The 19,429-nt window shown below is 37.5% G+C and overlaps 1 protein-coding gene across 3 annotated transcripts in view; it reads left to right on the top strand.

Annotated features, from left to right (window-relative positions):
- ERCC6L2 (ERCC excision repair 6 like 2) overlaps positions 1-19,429 on the top strand; it is a gene marked incomplete at its 3' end in the record, with an annotated part of 234,477 nt that overhangs the window by 66,674 nt on the left and 148,374 nt on the right. For 2 of the 3 annotated variants that reach the window (XR_014711759.1, XM_084629081.1), the window contains exons 16-19: positions 594-746; positions 2,358-2,438; positions 4,032-5,244; positions 7,053-7,207. Coding sequence is in view for 2 of the 3 variants with exons in the window: in XM_084629081.1 (XP_084485207.1) it covers positions 594-746; positions 2,358-2,438; positions 4,032-5,244; positions 7,053-7,207 (1,602 nt within the window). Of the gene's footprint in view, positions 1-593; positions 753-2,357; positions 2,439-4,031; positions 5,245-7,052; positions 7,208-19,429 lie in introns of those variants that run through there. The other variant, XM_084629082.1, reaches the window with a different exon arrangement.

Genomic DNA, 19,429 nt, shown 5'->3' with positions numbered 1-19,429 from the left:
CTGCTGTTCGTGCAGAGGATGTCTGCTATATTTGTACTGAACACTTGACGTCAGTTGAAGCACAGCTCAACCTGCCTGATTTAAAGAACATTTACATTTGATCTAATGCACTATTTACTTAACTTTTTCCAGCTCTCATTAGTCATTTGTACATTCCACTTAATCAGAGTGGATCAGAATTTAAATTTTTCCAGATCAATATTCATGATTCAGTGACCATATTCTTTTTCACTCTTGGTGTACTTTAAAGGCTGAATAACAATAATTTAAATATTTGTTATAAATTATTTGTAAACAGTCATGATGCAGTGAAGTACTGATACTCAAGAATAAGTTAGCAAGTTTCCAGTGTTAGGCATAGAACAATGAAGTAGGAGGCTTAGAACATTTTTTTTTCTTTCCTATTCAATAAAACTAGTCAGATTAATATTATACCACAGTGGCAACATCTGCCAGGTAAATAAAAACAAAATATTCTTCCTTAGGAAATTCTGCCTGCTTTAACTAAAGCTGCATATATATTGTGAATGCCAGGAAATTCTGACGTGATTGGATTAAACATTTCTGAAATCTCTTGCATTATTCTGTTTTAGCAACTTCACTGTGCGGTAGTTGGAAGTGAAAATGCCAAGCGATATTTTGAGGCAGTGCAAGGATCAAAGGAACATCAAGGAGAGCTTTTTGGGATCCATAACCTCTTCAAGCTTCGAACCCAGGGATCCTGCCTTACAAAAGACATCCTGGAGGTGTGAAGCTTTCCTTATGACTTTTGGATATTTGCTTTACATATTTTTTCCTCTTGAAGCATTTTACCATAAATATGAATGTAGTGCCATGCAAAGCAGTATGGTGAAAGTTGAAACAGCAAATGCCTACACTGTGCCTTAATGTAGGGCTGTTACTTTCTCACTTTCAGGCACACCAAAATAATTCCTCTAAAATAAACAAAAATATGGAAAATGTAGTCTTATTAAAACTTGCCAAGAGCTCAATGAAATACATTTCTGTTCCTAATAAAAATACCACAATTGATTTTGGGACACCTTCTGCATTTATTCATCTGTGTTCACAGAAGTATTTTATTTATCAGATACAGTATTTGTCCTTTAAATCAAATTTAAAATACTTTTTTACTATGAAGAAGGTGTTCTGATATTGCTAACCTTCTGTTTAATGGTTATTAGTTTGGGTGGATAGACATTTTTCATATCATAGAATTATTGCATTTATGTATCATATGCATACATTTTTTAAAAAATGCAGCATTGAAAAGGTTGAGTGGGGCATTCCATTCTAAAATCCCTGTCTTTTGGTTGTTCTCAAACAGTGTATTGAGCCAGATTCAGAGAGTGGTGTAGAGAGAGGTAAAGGATGCATAACATGCACCTCTTTATGTCCCCAGTATGTATGTTTTGCCAAATAAGATTCCCTGAAACTGTTTTTCTTTCTCATATCTGACACCTCCACCCCCTTATATATCACTCCTCAATCTGGTTTGTGGAGTCTGAGAAGGAGGTTAGGAGCTAAGCTGGTATAAATCACTAACTTTTTAGTCCATAGCATGTGTAGCAAAAAACCAAAATCTTTCATATGAAGATGTAAGAAGACTATGTAAGGTAATGTAAGCCACTGTGCACTTTCACACATATACCTGCTTTGGCTTCTTGATGAGTAAGATACCCCAATTTAAAATTCTTTACCCTTATGTGTGGATAAAGGAGTCTAATTTTATAATATGGGATGCATTGCCTCTGAAGTTGGCCCATTGTGTTAAGAACTCTTTTAAACTGCGAAAGCCATGACCCCATCACAATCATTCTTAGTATTTGAACTTTGGAGATAAAGCTTAGTCATAGTCTCAGCCAAAGATGAATGTTTCTAGAAAGTTTATAAACAAAATGTGTCTAGCCATATTTTGGAAAAGATACCTGTTTTTCACTTTGGGATACTTCAGCTCAAATCTGTTTTACTAGGAGGAAAATAATTATGTCTTGGTATTTGCTTTAAATAGTCTTTAGTGATGAAAATACTGTCTTTCTGAAAAAAATGTTTAAAAATAGTAAAATTTTGGATGTGTGTAGGATCCACTCAACATGTATAATATGTCAGTTTTCTTACTCATTCGAGGCCTGATCTAACTGCCATTGAGTGTTTCCATCAACTAAAGTGTGGCAGTTTATTTGGGCCTTAAGTGTGAGTGGCCATTTTACTTTTGAACATGTGCACTTCCAGATAAATATGGAAAAATTAAGCTTTGCCTTGTCTGCCCACCTTACCTTGAAGACCACACATGCTGCCTTATTGTGTTGGTAATTTTTATTATAAAATTTTCCTGTCTTGCATCTTTTCTCTTTTAGAGGGAGGGTCAAGTGGAAGCAGGAGTCATGACAGCCACTACATGGCTAAAGGAGGAGCCATCATCATGCAAGTTAGAAATGGTGAGTTGTCTTTGTGCATGTCATACATCAGGGAATGTGGGTGCTATTTTTTCTTCTCGGTCCAGTTAGTGTGTTGAGCAAACATCTTTGACAAAAATTAGACACAACAATTTTTAAAAGATACAGTATGTAAGGGATAATATCAGAAAGAGAACATTGCTGCAGGATGATGGTCTCTTGCTGCCTTCGATTAGAATTTTCAAGAAGATAATGAATATCAGGCAAACTTCCATTAATATGTTTAGTCTGTGGTAATATCCCATCATGATGCCTCTACAGTATTTCTTAAATACCATCAGACTGCTGTGCGTGTATATATTTTGTTAATGGATACTGTTGATGTAGAGGGACAGTTGCTCACTGAGCTGTTGTTGAAATACTGTATTCTGAATGACTTATTTGACAAATGATTTGTTGGACCCGAACCTCAATTGATGTAAGTCAGCCTAGCCCCAGTGATTTCAGTGTTTGTTCACACAAGCTGAGGAGCTGCCCCCACTGTACTTTGAACAGAGAATTTGAAGTAAAATTCGCTCTTTTGCACAAAGCCCAAATAGTTGGTTCGTGTGTTTGTGTGTCAGAGACTGGTTGTGCTCTGTGGTTGGACTGGCCTCGTAATTAGAACTGAAGTCAGGACAGGGTTACCTGAAAAGAGGCAAGGCTGGGACCAAGATAGACAGGAGCAGGACTAAAACAGGAGCTATCACAGCTGTGGGCAAATGCTTTGCTTAGCCGCTGAACGCTGCTGCTGGGCTTAAGAGCCAGTCTGCTGACTTTTCCAACCGGTTGGGCGGTTTGGCCAATCAGACCCCTAACTATTAACTATAGTCAGTATTCTGTAGCCTAGTAACTGGTATAGTGGTCAGATCCCCTGTGCAAGGGGTTTGGGCTGCTTGCTCCATATAATTGCAGATCCAATAAACCCCCCCACAGGCCATCTTAATGACTTGTTCCTGTTTGCTGAACTTCTTTAGTTTTGTGCTTGGCTACAATAGTCCTTAAGTGATTCTAGAGTAGAAGGTTATATGCGCACAGTTCTTCAAACCATTATAAATGGGAGTGTTGGACCTCAAATCCTAAAAAGTTGGCCACCCTGTTATGTGTTTTCCTTATAAATGATTTGATTATGTAGTGTTTTGGTTTGCACTGTTGAGTTGCTTTTTAACCTACACAACTTGAAAGCTGCACCAAAATGAGTTCAAACTGTAAATGTAATGGTATGTTTACTGGATAAATGCAGGTTGTTCCCAAACAAACAAACAGTAGACAGCATGTGTTATTGTCCCAAACATTTAACACAGTTTACTAATATTGCGGGGGTTTTTTAATCGTCATACACGTGCTATTATTTGGTTAAATATTGTATTGCATACCAAAGCTTCCTACTTGCTTAATATCTGTGTATTGAATATGTACTTATTTTTGTATAGATTGGGTTTTATAATTTAGTAAAAACCCATTATCTGTATTAGAGAGTCAAAGTTAGAAGTTGTTGTTCCAAATGTATATCTGTTTTAAATAGCTTTTTTGTTTTGTTGTAATGTTAAGTTCTGTGACAATGATTTTCAGTATTTATTTATTTATTTTTTTTAGCATGCAGAGCCAGGTTGTGAAGACGATAAAGCTCCTCTCAAATCGGAGAAAGAGGAATTTGATTTTTACAGTGACTTTAGTGATGATGAACTTGTGGGAAGCTCAAGAACAAAAAGAAGTAGATTTTGCAGTGCAAATGACATGCTAGTTTCACAGAAACAGCTTACCTTAATGCAGTGTGGTTTTCTTAAACTGCTAGAGAGAGAAACTAAAGCTACTGAGGTCACTGATAGTAATGGTGCATCTGATCATGATAGCTCAGATGCCAGGTCTGTGGGCCAAAGAGCAAATGTAGATGTCAAATGCATTGGTCTTCAGAAAAGTAGAAGTCATAGTATTTTGAGACGTCGGAGAACCACTGAGTCACCAAATAGAAGTGAAAAACAAGATATGCATTGTGCGATTGTAGCCCCAGATTGGCCTGTTTCATCTGAATCTGAGGAAGAAAAGGACATTGAAAATAAAAATATAGATCAGTGCATTTCAAAGGAAATTGGCGTAGTCATGGAGACTGAAGGCAGCTCAGAAGAGAGTGATGATGTCATCTTTCCTTCACAAATTCTAACTCACCAAGAAACTGCTCCTGCTAAAAGTGTTAAAAGAGACAAGGCTATATCAGAAAAATTGGAAGGGTCAGATACAGAAAAGACCACTAAATATACACCTAAAAGAGACACTTTGGCCTGTAAACAATCTCTATTCCATAATACTAGGTCAGTCTTCACCAAAACAAAGACTTGGAAAAATGCCCAAAAGTCCACAACATATGAGAGAGGCACTAGTGACATAAGTGATGAGTCTGATGATCTTGAAATACCCCTATGGTCCAAATCAAGAAACCAGAAAGCCTTCACTGCTCTTAGGTTGAAACAAAAATATGATCGAAATAAGAAGTTCTGTAATTCTTCCAGAACTGTGGTGCAGGCAAACAAGCCAAACAATGGAGAAAAGGAAACCGATTCACAGAATATAGGTGAATTTTCATCCTCTGAAGATGGTTTACCAGTCAAGAAAATTCACTTAAGTAAGCAAAACCACAGGCACAAAAAACAGAGACGCAGAATTCAGTTTGACCCCAAATCACCCTGTCGTGTTAGAGGTGCCTCAGTTATAGTTTCGACACCCAGTCACTCTCATGTGCACAAGACCTCTATAAGTAAGAGAGCATGTGTCAGTCAAGAAGAAAATGTGGGATCAATGGACAATTTTTTAGGTGATTGTAAAATTTATTATGAGTTTTTGTTCAGCACAATGTAGTAGTACAAATTTAATATGGAGAAGTTTTTTGCAGATATATTAAAGGTGTCACCCTGTCCTTGTTTATATCTGATTTATTAAGAGATCTTTAATATTGTCCTTCCCTTTTTATAGGCCTTGTTGATTTCACTGATTATTTTTATCCTTGTCTCTTCTGATTTTGAGGGCCACGCTGCAATACAGTGGATGGTGCTTAATATCAACCTGGATATTAACAACTTCCAATTAATAGCAACATTTTGCTCGGAACGAATTCCATGCCATTGACATTAATGTTAATGGGATTCAGATTGTTAATAGGATTGGCAACGGCATGATGCTTTATTGAGTTTTTTTGGAATAAAGACTCCAGCTGTAGGCAGGCAGGTTTGTACTGCTGCAGCATGGGAAGAAAATGCAGGGAGATGCCTTCCCTCGCTGCAGCCCTGCAAACATGCTTGCACCTGCAGCCCTGCCCAATGGGGGACCCCTGCTGGAGTCCTGGCACTGCAAGCTGGGAGGGGAGGCTGTGGGCAGGGCAGCAGTATGGAGTTGGGGGCTGTAGCCTGGATGCCAAGGCTTTCCACAGGGAGTTGGGGGGTGCTGACGTCTCACGGAGCAGCAAGATACCTCTCACTGCTGTTCCCCTCCCAGTCCCACTCACAAGGAGAGGTACTATGCAGCTCTGCACCCCTGTTCTCCTGATGCTGCCCTATCCGCAGCTTCCCTTCCCGTCGGAAAGCCCCAGCATACAAGCTGCAGCCACCCTCTCCGTTGCTGCCCCGCGGTTTGGGGAGGTAAAGCCAGAGAAAGCTCATCCCAACACTTCCTTATAATCATAGAATATCAGGGTTGGAAGGGACCTCGAGGTCATCTCGTCCAACCCCCTGCTCAAAGCAGGACCAATCCCCAATTTTTGCTCCGATCCCTAAATTGCCCCCTCAAGGATTGAACTCAGAACCCTGGGTTTAGCAGGCCAATGCTCAAACCACTGAGCTATCCTTCCTCGCCCTTTCTGGCTGCAGCCCCACAAAAGTGCCCTTCTTCTTATTGGCAACTGCCAGATAATGGCAATTTTTTTTTGGCAATCCAGGGGTTGCTAATAAGCAGAATCGACTGTTTACATATGTTTCTATTTTTGCTAAACATTTGCAATCACTACAAAAAGAAGCATTAATGTATGATACAATTACATTTTCTAATTTGAGAATGAGTAAATGAGTTCTCACCATAATGTTAACTTTTTTCCTGTTATCAGTAACTGGTAATTTTATCACTGAATATTATTTGAAAATATGTACTGTGGTATTGGTAGTATGTATAATATGGAGTAGTTGGGGCGATTAGTCCTTAACTTTGAGCGTTATTATTGCATTCATCTTTTAAAAACTTTGGGTGCCTTGGAGCAAAGTTTGCCATTTCTCGGTATGCAAAAGGGAATTTACTAAAATGGTTGCAGCACTTAAATGGATATTAGCACAACTGAAGGATTTAAGGACAAAGCCCTAGATTTTTGAAGGTATTTAGTTCCTAAATCCCTTTTGAACATGAGACTTAAGCTCCAAAAGCAGTTAGCCATTGCAACGCTGAGTGCAACAATGCCTAAATACCTTTAAAAATCTAGGCCTAAGTTACAGGCTAACAAAATGTAGGATTTCCAAGTTAACTTTATTTTAACTTTTTCTTTTAAAATTTCAATAGATCTCTATAATAGAGCTGATATATCCAGGCAGTATTTTGGAATGGCCAAAAGAGTTTGATTATACCTTTCTTCTCATGTATTAGACGGTGTTCAAGAAGTGGCTTATATTCATTCAAACCAGAATGTGGTTGGATCAAGCAAGGCTGAGAATCAGATGAGTAACTGGGCAGTGCGAGATGTGTTTGAGTTGAAGCAGTTTTCCCAGCTCCCTGCTAATATAGCAGTCTGCAGTGCCAAGGTAAAGAGGAGGATTTGGGAAATGTTGTTTTGTTCTATTTTTATCCTCCTTATTCTCTTTCTTCAAACTTGGTTTTTTGTTAATGGCCACCATGAATGATCTAAGACACTGATGGGAAGAGGAGGAGGCGTTTCAAGTGGAGGCCTAATAAAATAAAATACTGTGGCTACTTCTGTATTGGTCAGCTTTGAAAGTGTTGGGAACTGAGTTGAACAGCACCCTCTGCTGGTTTCTGTAAGACTGTCTCAGAAGTAATATGCTTATCTGTTTTAGAACAGAGATTGGGTACCTGAAATCTAATCCTGTGCCACATTTTCTCTGGTAATAGGACTTGATTTGAGGCCTGGAATCTTCAGTTTCTTTGGTCTAATTAATAAAGTAGCAAGTTACCAGAAAAGAAGGTTGAACCTTCATGGTATTCCAGAGGACTCCCTCACTAGGGCTGGAAAGTGTTTTAGATAGAATCACTTAAAGTCAAATACAAGTTTGCAGAAAGAGTTTATGTCAAAACGTCTACTATGATTAATTCAACTTTATGGGTCAGTGTAGTCTTCGTTAATGTAAGTCTGAAGTTGAAAATTGAACGCAAGCCTGTTGGGAGCATTTCTAACACTTGCTTAATTTGTAGTGATGAGTATGTTTTTATGCTTTACAGCCATTACATTTCATGTTAAATTACATTTGGAATAGAGATAAGCCTGAGTCTAAACTCGGATAGAGCTTCAAGTTTATGTTTCAAACCTATTGTTTGTTGGTTTTAATCTGCATTCCTGAATGCTTGGGGCATTCTGATTTGGATCCAGATTTCAGACACTTAAGTGGGAATGTTCACATCCAGGTTTTTGGTTTGGGGGTTCATGTTTAATTTGGACTTAGATGGACACCATCAATTTATCTATTTGAAAAGATGAATCTAACCATTCCCCAGTCATTTTTTTCCATACTACAAACATTTGTAGTTCCCCTAGGCTGATCCCCAGGATGAACCACAAATGTTTGTAGCCTAAAGCAAATGTTTGGGGTACATTCTGTTTAGTCTTCACAGATGTGTTTAGCTACCATGAATAAACTAACAATCATTTAACTCAAGGTAAAAACTCTAGTCTGGATCTACATATATTAGGTCATGCCCATGCATTTCCTCATTAACAGGTGTTGTTTACACTATTGATGTAGTGTAAATAATTGTTCTATTAGCAAGGGGTGTTGAAGCAATATTATGCTGGGAAGATCAAAAAAGCCAATCAGCAATAAGTGAGATCTTTTCTATAGTAAAAGTATTTGTATTTGAATCTCTCCCCTAAATAGACCATCAGGTAAAAATGCGCAAGAATACCACAGAAAGATCCCAGCCCCTAATAGCCAGGATTGACAACATCACTAGAATGCAGGACAAATGAAAGAAAAATTTGAGGAGAGTACTGGGGCTTAATGACTCTAATGCCTGCTGTGTCTCTGATATTAGGCTATGGGATTTTAAAGGCTTTTCTGTTGTTCAAATGATTTGTTTCTCATTACACCCGAATTCAGAATTTTCATGCCCACAGGTGTTAACAAATTAATTTCTCTGATTAGCTGTCAATCGATACATTTCAAGGGTATTTGGTTTCTTAAACCAGAAGCAACAGTAACATCAATTAACTTGAAGAGATTGAAAAAGGAAGGAAAACATCAATAATGGTGGGAAAAACTGCCAGTTGACTTCATTCCCTGTTTTTACTCTGACATAAAGGCATTAATTTAGCAGTAATCGCTAGATGTCTGTTTCTTCTAAAATATAGAGCTCTGAATTTTTCGTGCTCTTCTTAAAGAGCTGCTGATGCCTTGTAGAAAACTTTGAAAAATGATCCACTTTTAGGAACAACTTTGCTGCTACTTTTTCTGTTTTCTCCTTTCCTTGTTGCTTTATTTTTAATACAAGGACTTTGTATGAAAGGCAAATTATGGTTGCTCTGGTGTTCATCTCTTTTTGCCATTTATTTTTCACTTATTCAGTCAGTTTAGGACATTGTAAGGTGCCGTGGCAAATACTGCAAAGAAAATTGTGAGGAATCAAATGAGGAATAGTCAAGAAAAGAAACATGCAAATTACTCTAGTGTTCTTAAAAACAGGTTTAAGTACTATCAGCCAAACAAAATTCTTAATGAAAAAATCTTGTGGAGTCATGGGGAGTTTCAGGTATAATCCTGGTAGAGTTTTTGGTATGCTCATTTTATTCTCATAGTTCTCAAAACAAGGTTAGCCCTGGTCTACACTGGGTGCGGGGGGATCGACCTAAGATACACAACTTCAGCTACACAAATAGCGTAACTGAAGTCGACGTATCTTAGGTCGACTTACCTGGCCGTGAGGATGGAGGCAGGTCGACCACTGTTGCTCCCCCATCGACTCCGCTTCTGTCTCTCGCGAGCTGGAGTTCCGGAGTCGACGGGGAGTGCGTTCGGGGATCGATTTATCGTGGCTAGATGAGACGCGATAAATCGATCCCCGATAGATGGATCACTACACGCCGATCCAGCGGGTAGTGAAGACCTGCCGTTAGAAGATTTGGACAGAACAACTGAATGCCCTCATGAAAGCTTTGACTCTGCTCTTCAGAAGCACTGTCTTGGCATCTGTTTACAAGAAGTTTCCATATGCATTAATGTTCTCTTCGATTTCTATGTTCACACTCCTTAATATGATTTTTTTTTTAATATAGGGATTTTTTTGTGATCTCCTGTAGGTCTTAGTCCTCTCAGCTGATGCCTCCCTCATGTACAACATAGCATGAAAATATCTGCAGTGTGTTACATTTTACCTCTGTCCTTTTAAATATCTGATCCGGTTTTATTGTTTTTTTTTGGGGGGGTAGGGTTTTTTTGTTTTATTTTTACAGTTTCATCTTCTTTTTTTCCCCTAAGCATCTCTGGAGAAGGATTGAACATCAGAATAATCTCATTTTCTTTCCTGTAGTGGATCAGTCTCTTCTCGTGGGCATTAACAAAATATCCCTTCCTATTCCCTTTTCCATGCCAACTTCATCATGTTAAATTAATGTTTTTTATAATATGTGTGTAATGTTACACTTCCAACTTTGTAAAGCTGAAATTTATAAACACATTTCAGAGATGATAGAAAATAGTTATATCTCTGAAAGAAAGGGATACAAAAATATTAAAAGATGTCTGACACACTAAGGGAATGGCCAACTGAAGTAGCTGAATTTTAGAGCAAGAAATAAAATGCTTGCGGAAAACTAGGCTTGATTGGAGATATTTCTTTATTTCTGACACCCTTGAGAAAATTAAATTGAAGGTGGAGAATAGTATACGTTATGAGTAGGGCTGTCAAGTGATTAAAAAAATGAATTGCAATTAATTGTGCGATTAATCGCACTGTTAAACGATAATAGAGTACCATTTATTTAAATATTTTTGGAGGTTTTATATATTTTCAAATGTATTGATTTCAATTATAACACAGAATACAAAGTGTACAGTGCTCATTTTATATACATTTTGATTACAAATATTTGCACTGTAAAAACAAAAGAAATAGTATTTTTAAATTCACCTAATGCAAGTACTGTAGTGCAATCTCTGTATCATGAAAGTTGAACTTACAAATATTGAATTATGTACAAAAAACCCTGCATTCAAAAATAAAACAATGTAAAACTTGAGAGCCTATAAGTCCACTCAATCCTATTTCTTGTTCAGCCAATTGCTCAGATGAACAAGTTTGTTTACATTTCAAGGAGATAATGCTGCCCGCTAAAGATTCATGCTTCAACCACCATTCCAGAGGACAGGCATCCATGCTGATGACAGGTTCTGCTTGATAACAATCCAAAGCAGTGCAGACCGAAGCATATTCATTTTCATCATTAGAGTCAGATGCCACCAGCAGAAGGCTGATTTTCTTTTTTGGTGGTTCAGGTTCTGTAGTTTCAGCATCGGAGTGTTGCTCTTTTAAGACTTCTGAAAGCATGCTCCACACTTCGTCCCTCTCAGATTTTGGAAGGCACTTCAGATTCTTAAAGCTTGGGTCGGGTGCTGTAGCTATCTTTAGAAATCTCAATTTGGTACCTTCTTTGCATTTTGTCAAATCTGCAACGAAAGTGTTCTTAAAATGAATAACGTGCTGGGTCATCATCTGAGACTACTATAACATGAAATATATGGCAGAATGCAAGTAAAATAGATCAGGGGACATACAGTTCTTCCCCCAGGAGTTCAGTCACAAATTTAATTAACAGATTATTTTTCTAATGAGCGTCATCAGCATGGAAGCATGTCCTCTGGAATGGTGTCCGAAGTATGAAGGGGCATATGAATGTTTAGCATATCGGGCATGTAAATGCCTTGCAGTGCTGGCTACAGAAGTGCCATGCTAACACCTTTTCTCACTTTCAGGTGACATTGTAAATAAGAAGATGGCAGCATTATCTTCCGTAAATGTAAAAAAACTTGTTTGTCTTAGTGATTGGCTGAACGAGAAGTAGGACGGAGTGGACTTGTAGGCGCTAAAGTTTTGCATTGTTTTGTTTTTGAATGCAGTTATGTAACAAAAAAAAATCTACATTGTTAAGTTATACTTTCACGATAAAGAGATTGCACTACAGTATTTGTATAAGGTGAATTGAAAAATACTGTTTCTTTTGTGTATCATTTTTACAGTGAAAATATTTGTAATCAAAATACTAATATAAAGTTAGCACTGTACACTTTGTATTCTGTGTTGTAACTGAAATCAATATATTTGAAAATGTAGAAAAACCTCCAAAAATATTTAATAAATTTCAATGGTATTCTATTATTTAACAATGCGATTAAAACTGTGATTAATCGTGATTAATTTTTTTAATTGCAATTAATTTTTTTGCTAATTGTGTGAGTTAACTGCGATTAATCAACAGCCCTAATTATGAGTCAAGACAATATGCTGTAAAAATATTTACATATTAAATAAAAATATAAAAAAATTTAAAAAAATAAAAAAATGAAAAATATTTATCCTGGGAGTTTTCTTCAGATTATGTTATATCATTCTTTGATTAACCCAAAACATGAATTATTATATGAATGCTCTATAGCAAGAATTCAGCCAAATGCAAACTGGAAAAACTATAGCTAATAATATGGTAACTGGATAAACGTGACTGCAGCAAAAATCAATCAACAGAGGCAATAAGAAAAGCTTAGTATACACAAAAAGAAAAGAAGTACTTGTAGCACCTTAGAGACTTTCCACTGAATGCATCCGATGAAGTGAGCTGTAGCTCACGAAAGCTTATGCTCAAATAAATCGGTTAGTCTCTAAGGTGCCACAAGTACTCCTTTGCTTTTTGCGGATACAGACTAACACGGCTGCTACTCTGAAACCTGAGTATACACAGACACTTTTCATTCATGTACTGTATAATCAGAAATATTCTGAATGTGAATGGGCTTATCAATCCTGCGTACCTGAGAAGTAAAGAAGGGATTAATGCATACATTAAAAAGCAGAAAGTGGATTGGATTACAGCTGGAGTGAATTACAGAAATCATGAAGGCTGCTCCCTTAGTGGAGAGATGGGTGGCTTGGGAGAAGGAGCTGTGCTGTGAGCAGCCGGATGGGCTTATGGGCTATCCCACCTGTTCAGGAAGATGAGTTCCTGAATAGTAAATAGACTTGAAAGGGCTTAGTTGTAGCAAGCTTGAGTCTTATTATTTGTTTGAGATACACCAAGCTGTTCTTTGTTTTGTGTTTTTTCTAACCTACACTTAATGTGAAAGGGCTTGATTTAGCCTTTTAAAGTGAGCAACTGTAACTCAACATTTACAATAATGAATGGCTAAAACATATCAAACTATTGAAATTTAGAATCTGTCATAACATTCTTAATATAAAGACTAAAATCTGAAATTAAAAAAAAACAGCTTGAAGATTTGAGTCTTCTTTCCCAATTTTAAAAGTAATAAAACTAATACAATTAAATATACACTACCTGTCCTAAAAAAGAAATAGAGAATAAACTTTATCCAGATTTGCAATGACTATACTTCATCCAATGTTTCTTGGTATAAATATAAATATTTAAAGCCAAACTAAATTCTGTTTCTTGGACACTAAGGTCTTAGAAGGCAAACTATTTTGAATGTCTTTTGGACAGAGCAATGGTCGAGTCCAACAAAATTCTAATAATCAGATAGAGGCAGGAAGGACTTTGGACTCTATAACACACAGTGGATCTCTTATTGACCATTCCAAAATTGAAAGCATAGAAGACAGCAGGTACTCTAGAGTCTGAGCATGAGCCAAAATAGGTAGAAGAAGCAGGAGGCAAGATGGTAATTGTCAATCCTCCAATCCTTGGAAATGAATTTGACTCCCTCAGTGCTCCTTTATGTGGTAGAAAATTATGTTAATTTCTGGATTACTGCAAGAAAACAACAGTAAATGTTTCTTTGATCATAGTTGGATTACACCCTAGGCACTACTAAAGATTCTGTTAACCACCTTTTACCATCCCTCACACTGATGCAAGTCTGAGAAGATTGGGAAAAGTACACATCATCTCACAATAGTTCTGGGGACCTGTCAAGACAGGAAAAGGAACTTAGTATAAACACACATTGAAGCTCAGAGCGATGAGGATCTATACTAGCATGATACCATCTGAAAATATCTTCCAGCTATCTCAGCTGCAGTAACAGTAATTTACACAAACAAACAAGATTGGACCACAAATCTACAGCTAGGAAGGCATAATTCTCCTAAGTGGAGATGGTGGTGGAGCAGCGGATCTTGCTGGAGATCAGAAGATACTGTTGATGGTATAATATGGATTAGTGATGCATGTCAGGCCAGCCTGTTTAACTTAAAAGCATAAGTATTTGAAGGATGAAGTTGAAGGAAAAGGTATTACTATGACAGTCACCTCAATGATCCTTACCTCTAGACATCTTCCACTACAGTAGCTCACTTGAAGAGATGAATTGAGCTTCCCCTTATTACAGGCAAGCCTGGGTGTCCTAAAGGTTAAGGTGTGATGTGGTTGGGATGTTGCTGTTCAGGGGTTGTGATTAAATATCCTGAAATCTCATTGTGTGTTTGTAGCCAGCATATTGGACTCATTGGACAAACAAATCATTTTCTGTCACACACATACTAATAAAAACACCTTATATCTGAAGTTGTCCATATGGAAACTCAACTTAGTAGGTTCTCTTTCATGTCCTACCAGGTTGTCTTTTGATTGGCCATATTAACAAGCAGTAGAATCTGATGCTCTATCAATAGAAAACTTTACCTCTTACATCTTTCAAAAAGATAACTTTATGTTAAAAACCACTTCCACAGATCTCAACAGCTTGTTATTCTGTGAACTTCCCAAAAACTTCAGTGTTCCATACCCCTGAGCAAAGCGCTTTAAAAATATAGAGATCACTAAAGTCTATGGAAAGGCTTTGGCTTTGCTCCTCTCCTCCCAATAGTGGAGACAAAAATGTGCCCAGCTCTCTGAGAGCACAATGATGCAAGGCATAGATGGGAAAATCTCACCAGGCTTCAGGATTCTAACGACTTGATCCACAGTCTCCTGGGTTCAAAGGTCATCTAGCAAAAGAAAAATCCACAGCTGCCCCTTGCTCCAATGTTCGCATCTTCACAAAATAAGCTGTCATTTATTTAACAATAGATGCAATTTAAGATAGGCGGGTTTCCCCATCCATAGAACTGGTCTGAATGAAGAAGGTTCCTCTTGAAGTAAATAGTTTTCCTGTTAATTTTTCCACACCTTACTGTGCTTTGCCCATCCTCAACTAATTTAATGGGATCCAGAGGGCCCATCATCTTCAGCATTTGTTTCCATAAAAATGATTCATAGTTCTGTTGTCAGTGCATGAACAACCACAGACTTGCTTCAAATATTGACATTATTACAAGGGGAGTTTACCTACGTTAATAATGTGTCACCATATGTTACAAAGAAAACCTGTGCTTGTATTCTCTGCCAGGGGGTGATATCAGATGGAAAGGAAGTATATTCAAATGGAAAAAGTTTCTGAAGGGGGAAAAATATTCAGTGCAAAGGAAGCAGTGGATTGGATAGCGTGTTCTTCTGTAGCCATCATTTTAGAAAAGATGAAGAACCCAGGTCAGTCCCCGCCTCACTGATTTCAGCCTTACTAAAGACAAGGACCAAAAGTCATGACAGCTATGCAAATAACAAAACCAAGCTTTTACACATTCCTCCAGGAGTGAGGTAAATAGTAGGGAGAAAATATAGGTGATCACATATTTCTTCAGAGCTGACATGCCCACTAAATATTTGCACAGTTTGCATTTCCATTTCTCTTATGCACAGGGTGACTAAAGACTGTAGCAGCCTAGCAGATTTTCAGTGGTGGATGTTTGATTTATTTCCCTTAATATTCTTTTGCTTTTTTGGACTCTTATTAGTGAACTTTTTTTTTTTTTTAGTTAAACATAAAAGAAATAAAAGCTTCCCAGAGCCAAGATGAAATGTCCTCTTCTGCTGTTTCCAGTCTATTCTGAATTGAATGTCTGGATTCCATAATTAATTCCCTAATTAATTTCAGTGTTAATTGGCAAAAACAGTCTACATGAAAATTCAAAAGTAGAGGGGTCTGGGATGGCCTTTCTTTAGCTCTTTTAAAGCTGATTTTTACTTTTATTTTTCTGAAAGGATTTTTTTTTAAGCGGGGGAAGAAGAATTTGAAGAAGGGGGAAAATTTACTTCACAAAACAATTATAAAAACAGGGGCACGGCATATTTAAGTATTTTGAAAAACTGATAATATCCTACATTAGAGCTAATTTGCTCTCAAAAATGGAAATGCTTTAGTCACAAAACTTGTACTGTACCTGTGGGTTATATGGAGCTTTGGGGTTGAGGGGGGTTTTTTTGTTTTTTTTTTTCTTCCAGTCAACTGCATGTTTTCAACTTAAGTTTACTTAAAGTTTTACTGAAAAGAAATGTACAAAGACAGCCATTCAATTGAGGATTAATTACTATGGCAACTGAAATGTGGTGACTGAAAAGGGGGAGGATGTATTCTCCCCTCAACTTCCTGCCAGCTGTCATATTCAACCTCTGCGGCATGAATCCTGGCCAAAATATAGAGTGTGACCAGCTCTAAGAAACTATATCTGTATTTTTATAAATTGGTACAAGTATCACACTATAAAAGAAGACTTAATCCCCTGAATTGGATGACAGACACTTGGCACTCTTGCCAGTGTTTGACAGAGAAATAACTGGATGCTTTGTAGTAAAACCTGGATTAATGGTAAACCCCTCTTTATGTTATTGCAGTGTGGTGTAAATGAGAGAACTAAGCATGCTGTCAGTCTAGAAAAAAATGTGCCCTTTGTATACCCAATGCAGGTTTACGTGCTGCTCAGAATACTGTAAATACAAAAGTTGTGTTATTAAGAACTCCTCTTTATCGTATTTGTAGTATATTGGCATTTTTTAGATTGCTTAAACAAAGGATTTCCATCAGCTGTAGTAGATTTGATTGCAATATGTTTATACAGCTTTTTCATTCATCCAGGAAAGATAGGTTGTTTACAGCGAGTAGACATTGGGGAGATAACGTTCCATTATCCTGCCCTTTCAGGATAGGGAAGGCTATTCTGCTTTAAAATAATTGTTCCCAAATGATTGACCTGTAATGTTGTTTCGTTAAGGTTACTATTTCAACGTATTATGGAATTAACCCTTTCAGTGTAATTTTTAATGTCCTATACACACAATTTTGTAAAGCTTATAGCTGTTGGGTAGATGTTGTTCTGGGTTATCTGCAATAATCAGGAAATGTTGTTTTGAGGTCTTCTGGCTTCTAATAGAATAAGCAATTACCAACTGGTCTTGAGTTCTGAGACAAGCTAGTGGTTCTTCCCCTTTTTCAACAACAACAATGGTTATGATGATTGATTTGTGGTTAGGTTTTCTGATGTACTAAGGCGATATGTCACTTGAATGAATTAATCCTGTTAACCAGCTAAAAAGGGGAAAGAAATTGCTGCTGCCCCTGAAAATATGTTCTCTCCATCTGACTGGAGAAGAGGCAGTGAAAATTGTGCAGAGCAGAGAGACATCTGTCCTTGGTTGACCTGGTAGCCTATTATGAGCACTTCCCAGTTCCAAGCTTGAGATCACAATTTCAGGAATGGTGTCTCAATCTATGGCTGATCTGAAGTTGAACATGCCAGAAAGGCAGAACGTTGAATGTTGCATGGAAGGCAAGGAAGTAGAAAAGCTGTGTATTGCTCTGAGGACTTCTGCCTCATCTGGACTAGTTTGGGCTGTTCCTGTCCGGACTAAAGAATGTTTCACCTCTGTAGTTGATGGGAGCATTCTTGTTGGACAGTTACAGGTAAGTCTAATTGAGGAGTAGTGATTTTTTTTAACTGATGAAAATACAAAGTAGTAGAATGCTGGCCCCTGTATAAACTAGTCTAGTGTAAATGGAGAGTATGGCTGTATATAGACTGATATTGTGATGCCTGTCTTGGATGTTGGCAGAATCTGTTGATATCTGGACCATAGCCATATAAAAAGGAACTGGGGCTAATATTATGGGAAATGGAATCAAACCCAGTCCCTTCACAGAGAGCCACTTGCTTTCATTGGTTTTTCTCAGCGCAGTTCCCAAACAAAGAGTTAAAAAATATGAATGTTTCAGAGGACTTCAGTTAACAACCAAAATTTCTTCATCACTAGCTATCTCCCCACTCAGTTAGAAGGGGGCAAAGGTGACAGTTTATCACCTTTGTGCCTCACTGGTCCCTGCAGTAACTAGAGGCTGGCTCAAGTTCCAGCCAAAGTTAGAATAGCCTCAGCGATGCTGCAATATGTGCCATTTGATAATTGCTCCCAAGGGGCTGTTACACTAGCTGGGGGATCACTTGAGCAACAAAGCATTCCAGCCCCATCCATACCCTCAACCATTTTCCTGAAATGTCTTCTACAGTGTGGGGCAAATGGTGGTGACATAAAGCTGGTTATACTAGCTCTTTGACATCTAAGGAATCCTTATCAGCTCAGTAAGGGCAGCTTTCTGCCTGCTTTGCACCACAGAGGGGCTGAAATAAGGCCGGGGTCTGGTCCTTACTGTTGTTGGTTTTTTTTTATTTTTTATTTTTATCGTTAAATCTTTAAGGAAGTCTTGGAAGTAATTTAGTCCCTCAGTACATTGTAATTTAGAGTTCTGTTGGTTTCTTCATAGTGTGAAGAATATACTTCTATTAAAAGGATTCCGCTGATTGAACTCTGTGGTATTATGAAATATTAATTATATGGGGACAGACTCAGAACCCTTTGCTCACACTAGTGAGCAAGTGCTCTAATTGACTTCAAAAAGTCTATCACAGAATTAGGTCTGATAATGGATGTGAAATTGCAGGGAGTTGGTTTCCTTTTGGAAGAAATTAAGTTGAGGAATTGAATATTGGGGTTTGTAATTACATTAAGAACCTTCCTAATATTCTGTATTACAAGTACAACAGATGAAAACAATTTTAGCAGCTTTTTTTTAACATGTAATTTTAGTCCCCCTTACTTAAAGACAATGATAACTTCATGAGCTATTTTAAACATAATCCTTACCGTTTGTATCTTGAATATTGTGGGGACAGACACCTTAGATTAGATAGACACTAACACTTGTAATTACAGTATTATCTTCATATTTGATGAACTGTAGATAAAAGAACAATTCTGCTTTCAGACTACCAGATGTGAGGCAAGTGTATTATGGTATAACAGTAGCTGTTCCATGGTTCTTGATGAAGCTAGCTATATTGTGATCTTGGCTGTATGGGTATCGTGTTGAAGAGGAACTAGATAATGCATATGATCCATAAGGAAGAGTGATCCTGACTACATTATTATTTGAGCAGCTTCTTGCTTGCAGAGTAGTGGAGTTTCTTAGAGAGAGAGCCTTTCTTCATGCTTATCTGTCTGGAAGTGGGTGGTAGAAAAAACCAAAAATGAAGTGAACAAGAGTAATCTAAAGTTGCAGATTTCATATGTTCTAGCAAATACAGAAAACATACCCAAATACAGTGAAAACTGTGGATAAGAAAGTTTCTTAAAAAGTATAATGAAAGGTGGCAACAACTCATATGTAATGTGAGAAAAGCCACTGGAAAGAAAAGCAGAGGAAATTTTTAAGGAGTGGAAAAAATGGAAGTAAACAGACTATTTGGGACTGTGAATGAGT

The sequence above is a fragment of the Lepidochelys olivacea genome (assembly GCF_965140295.1).
Source record: "Lepidochelys olivacea isolate rLepOli2 genome assembly, chromosome: 5".
Lineage (NCBI taxonomy): Eukaryota > Metazoa > Chordata > Testudines > Cheloniidae > Lepidochelys > Lepidochelys olivacea.
This window is presented reverse-complemented; position numbering and strand designations above follow the sequence as displayed.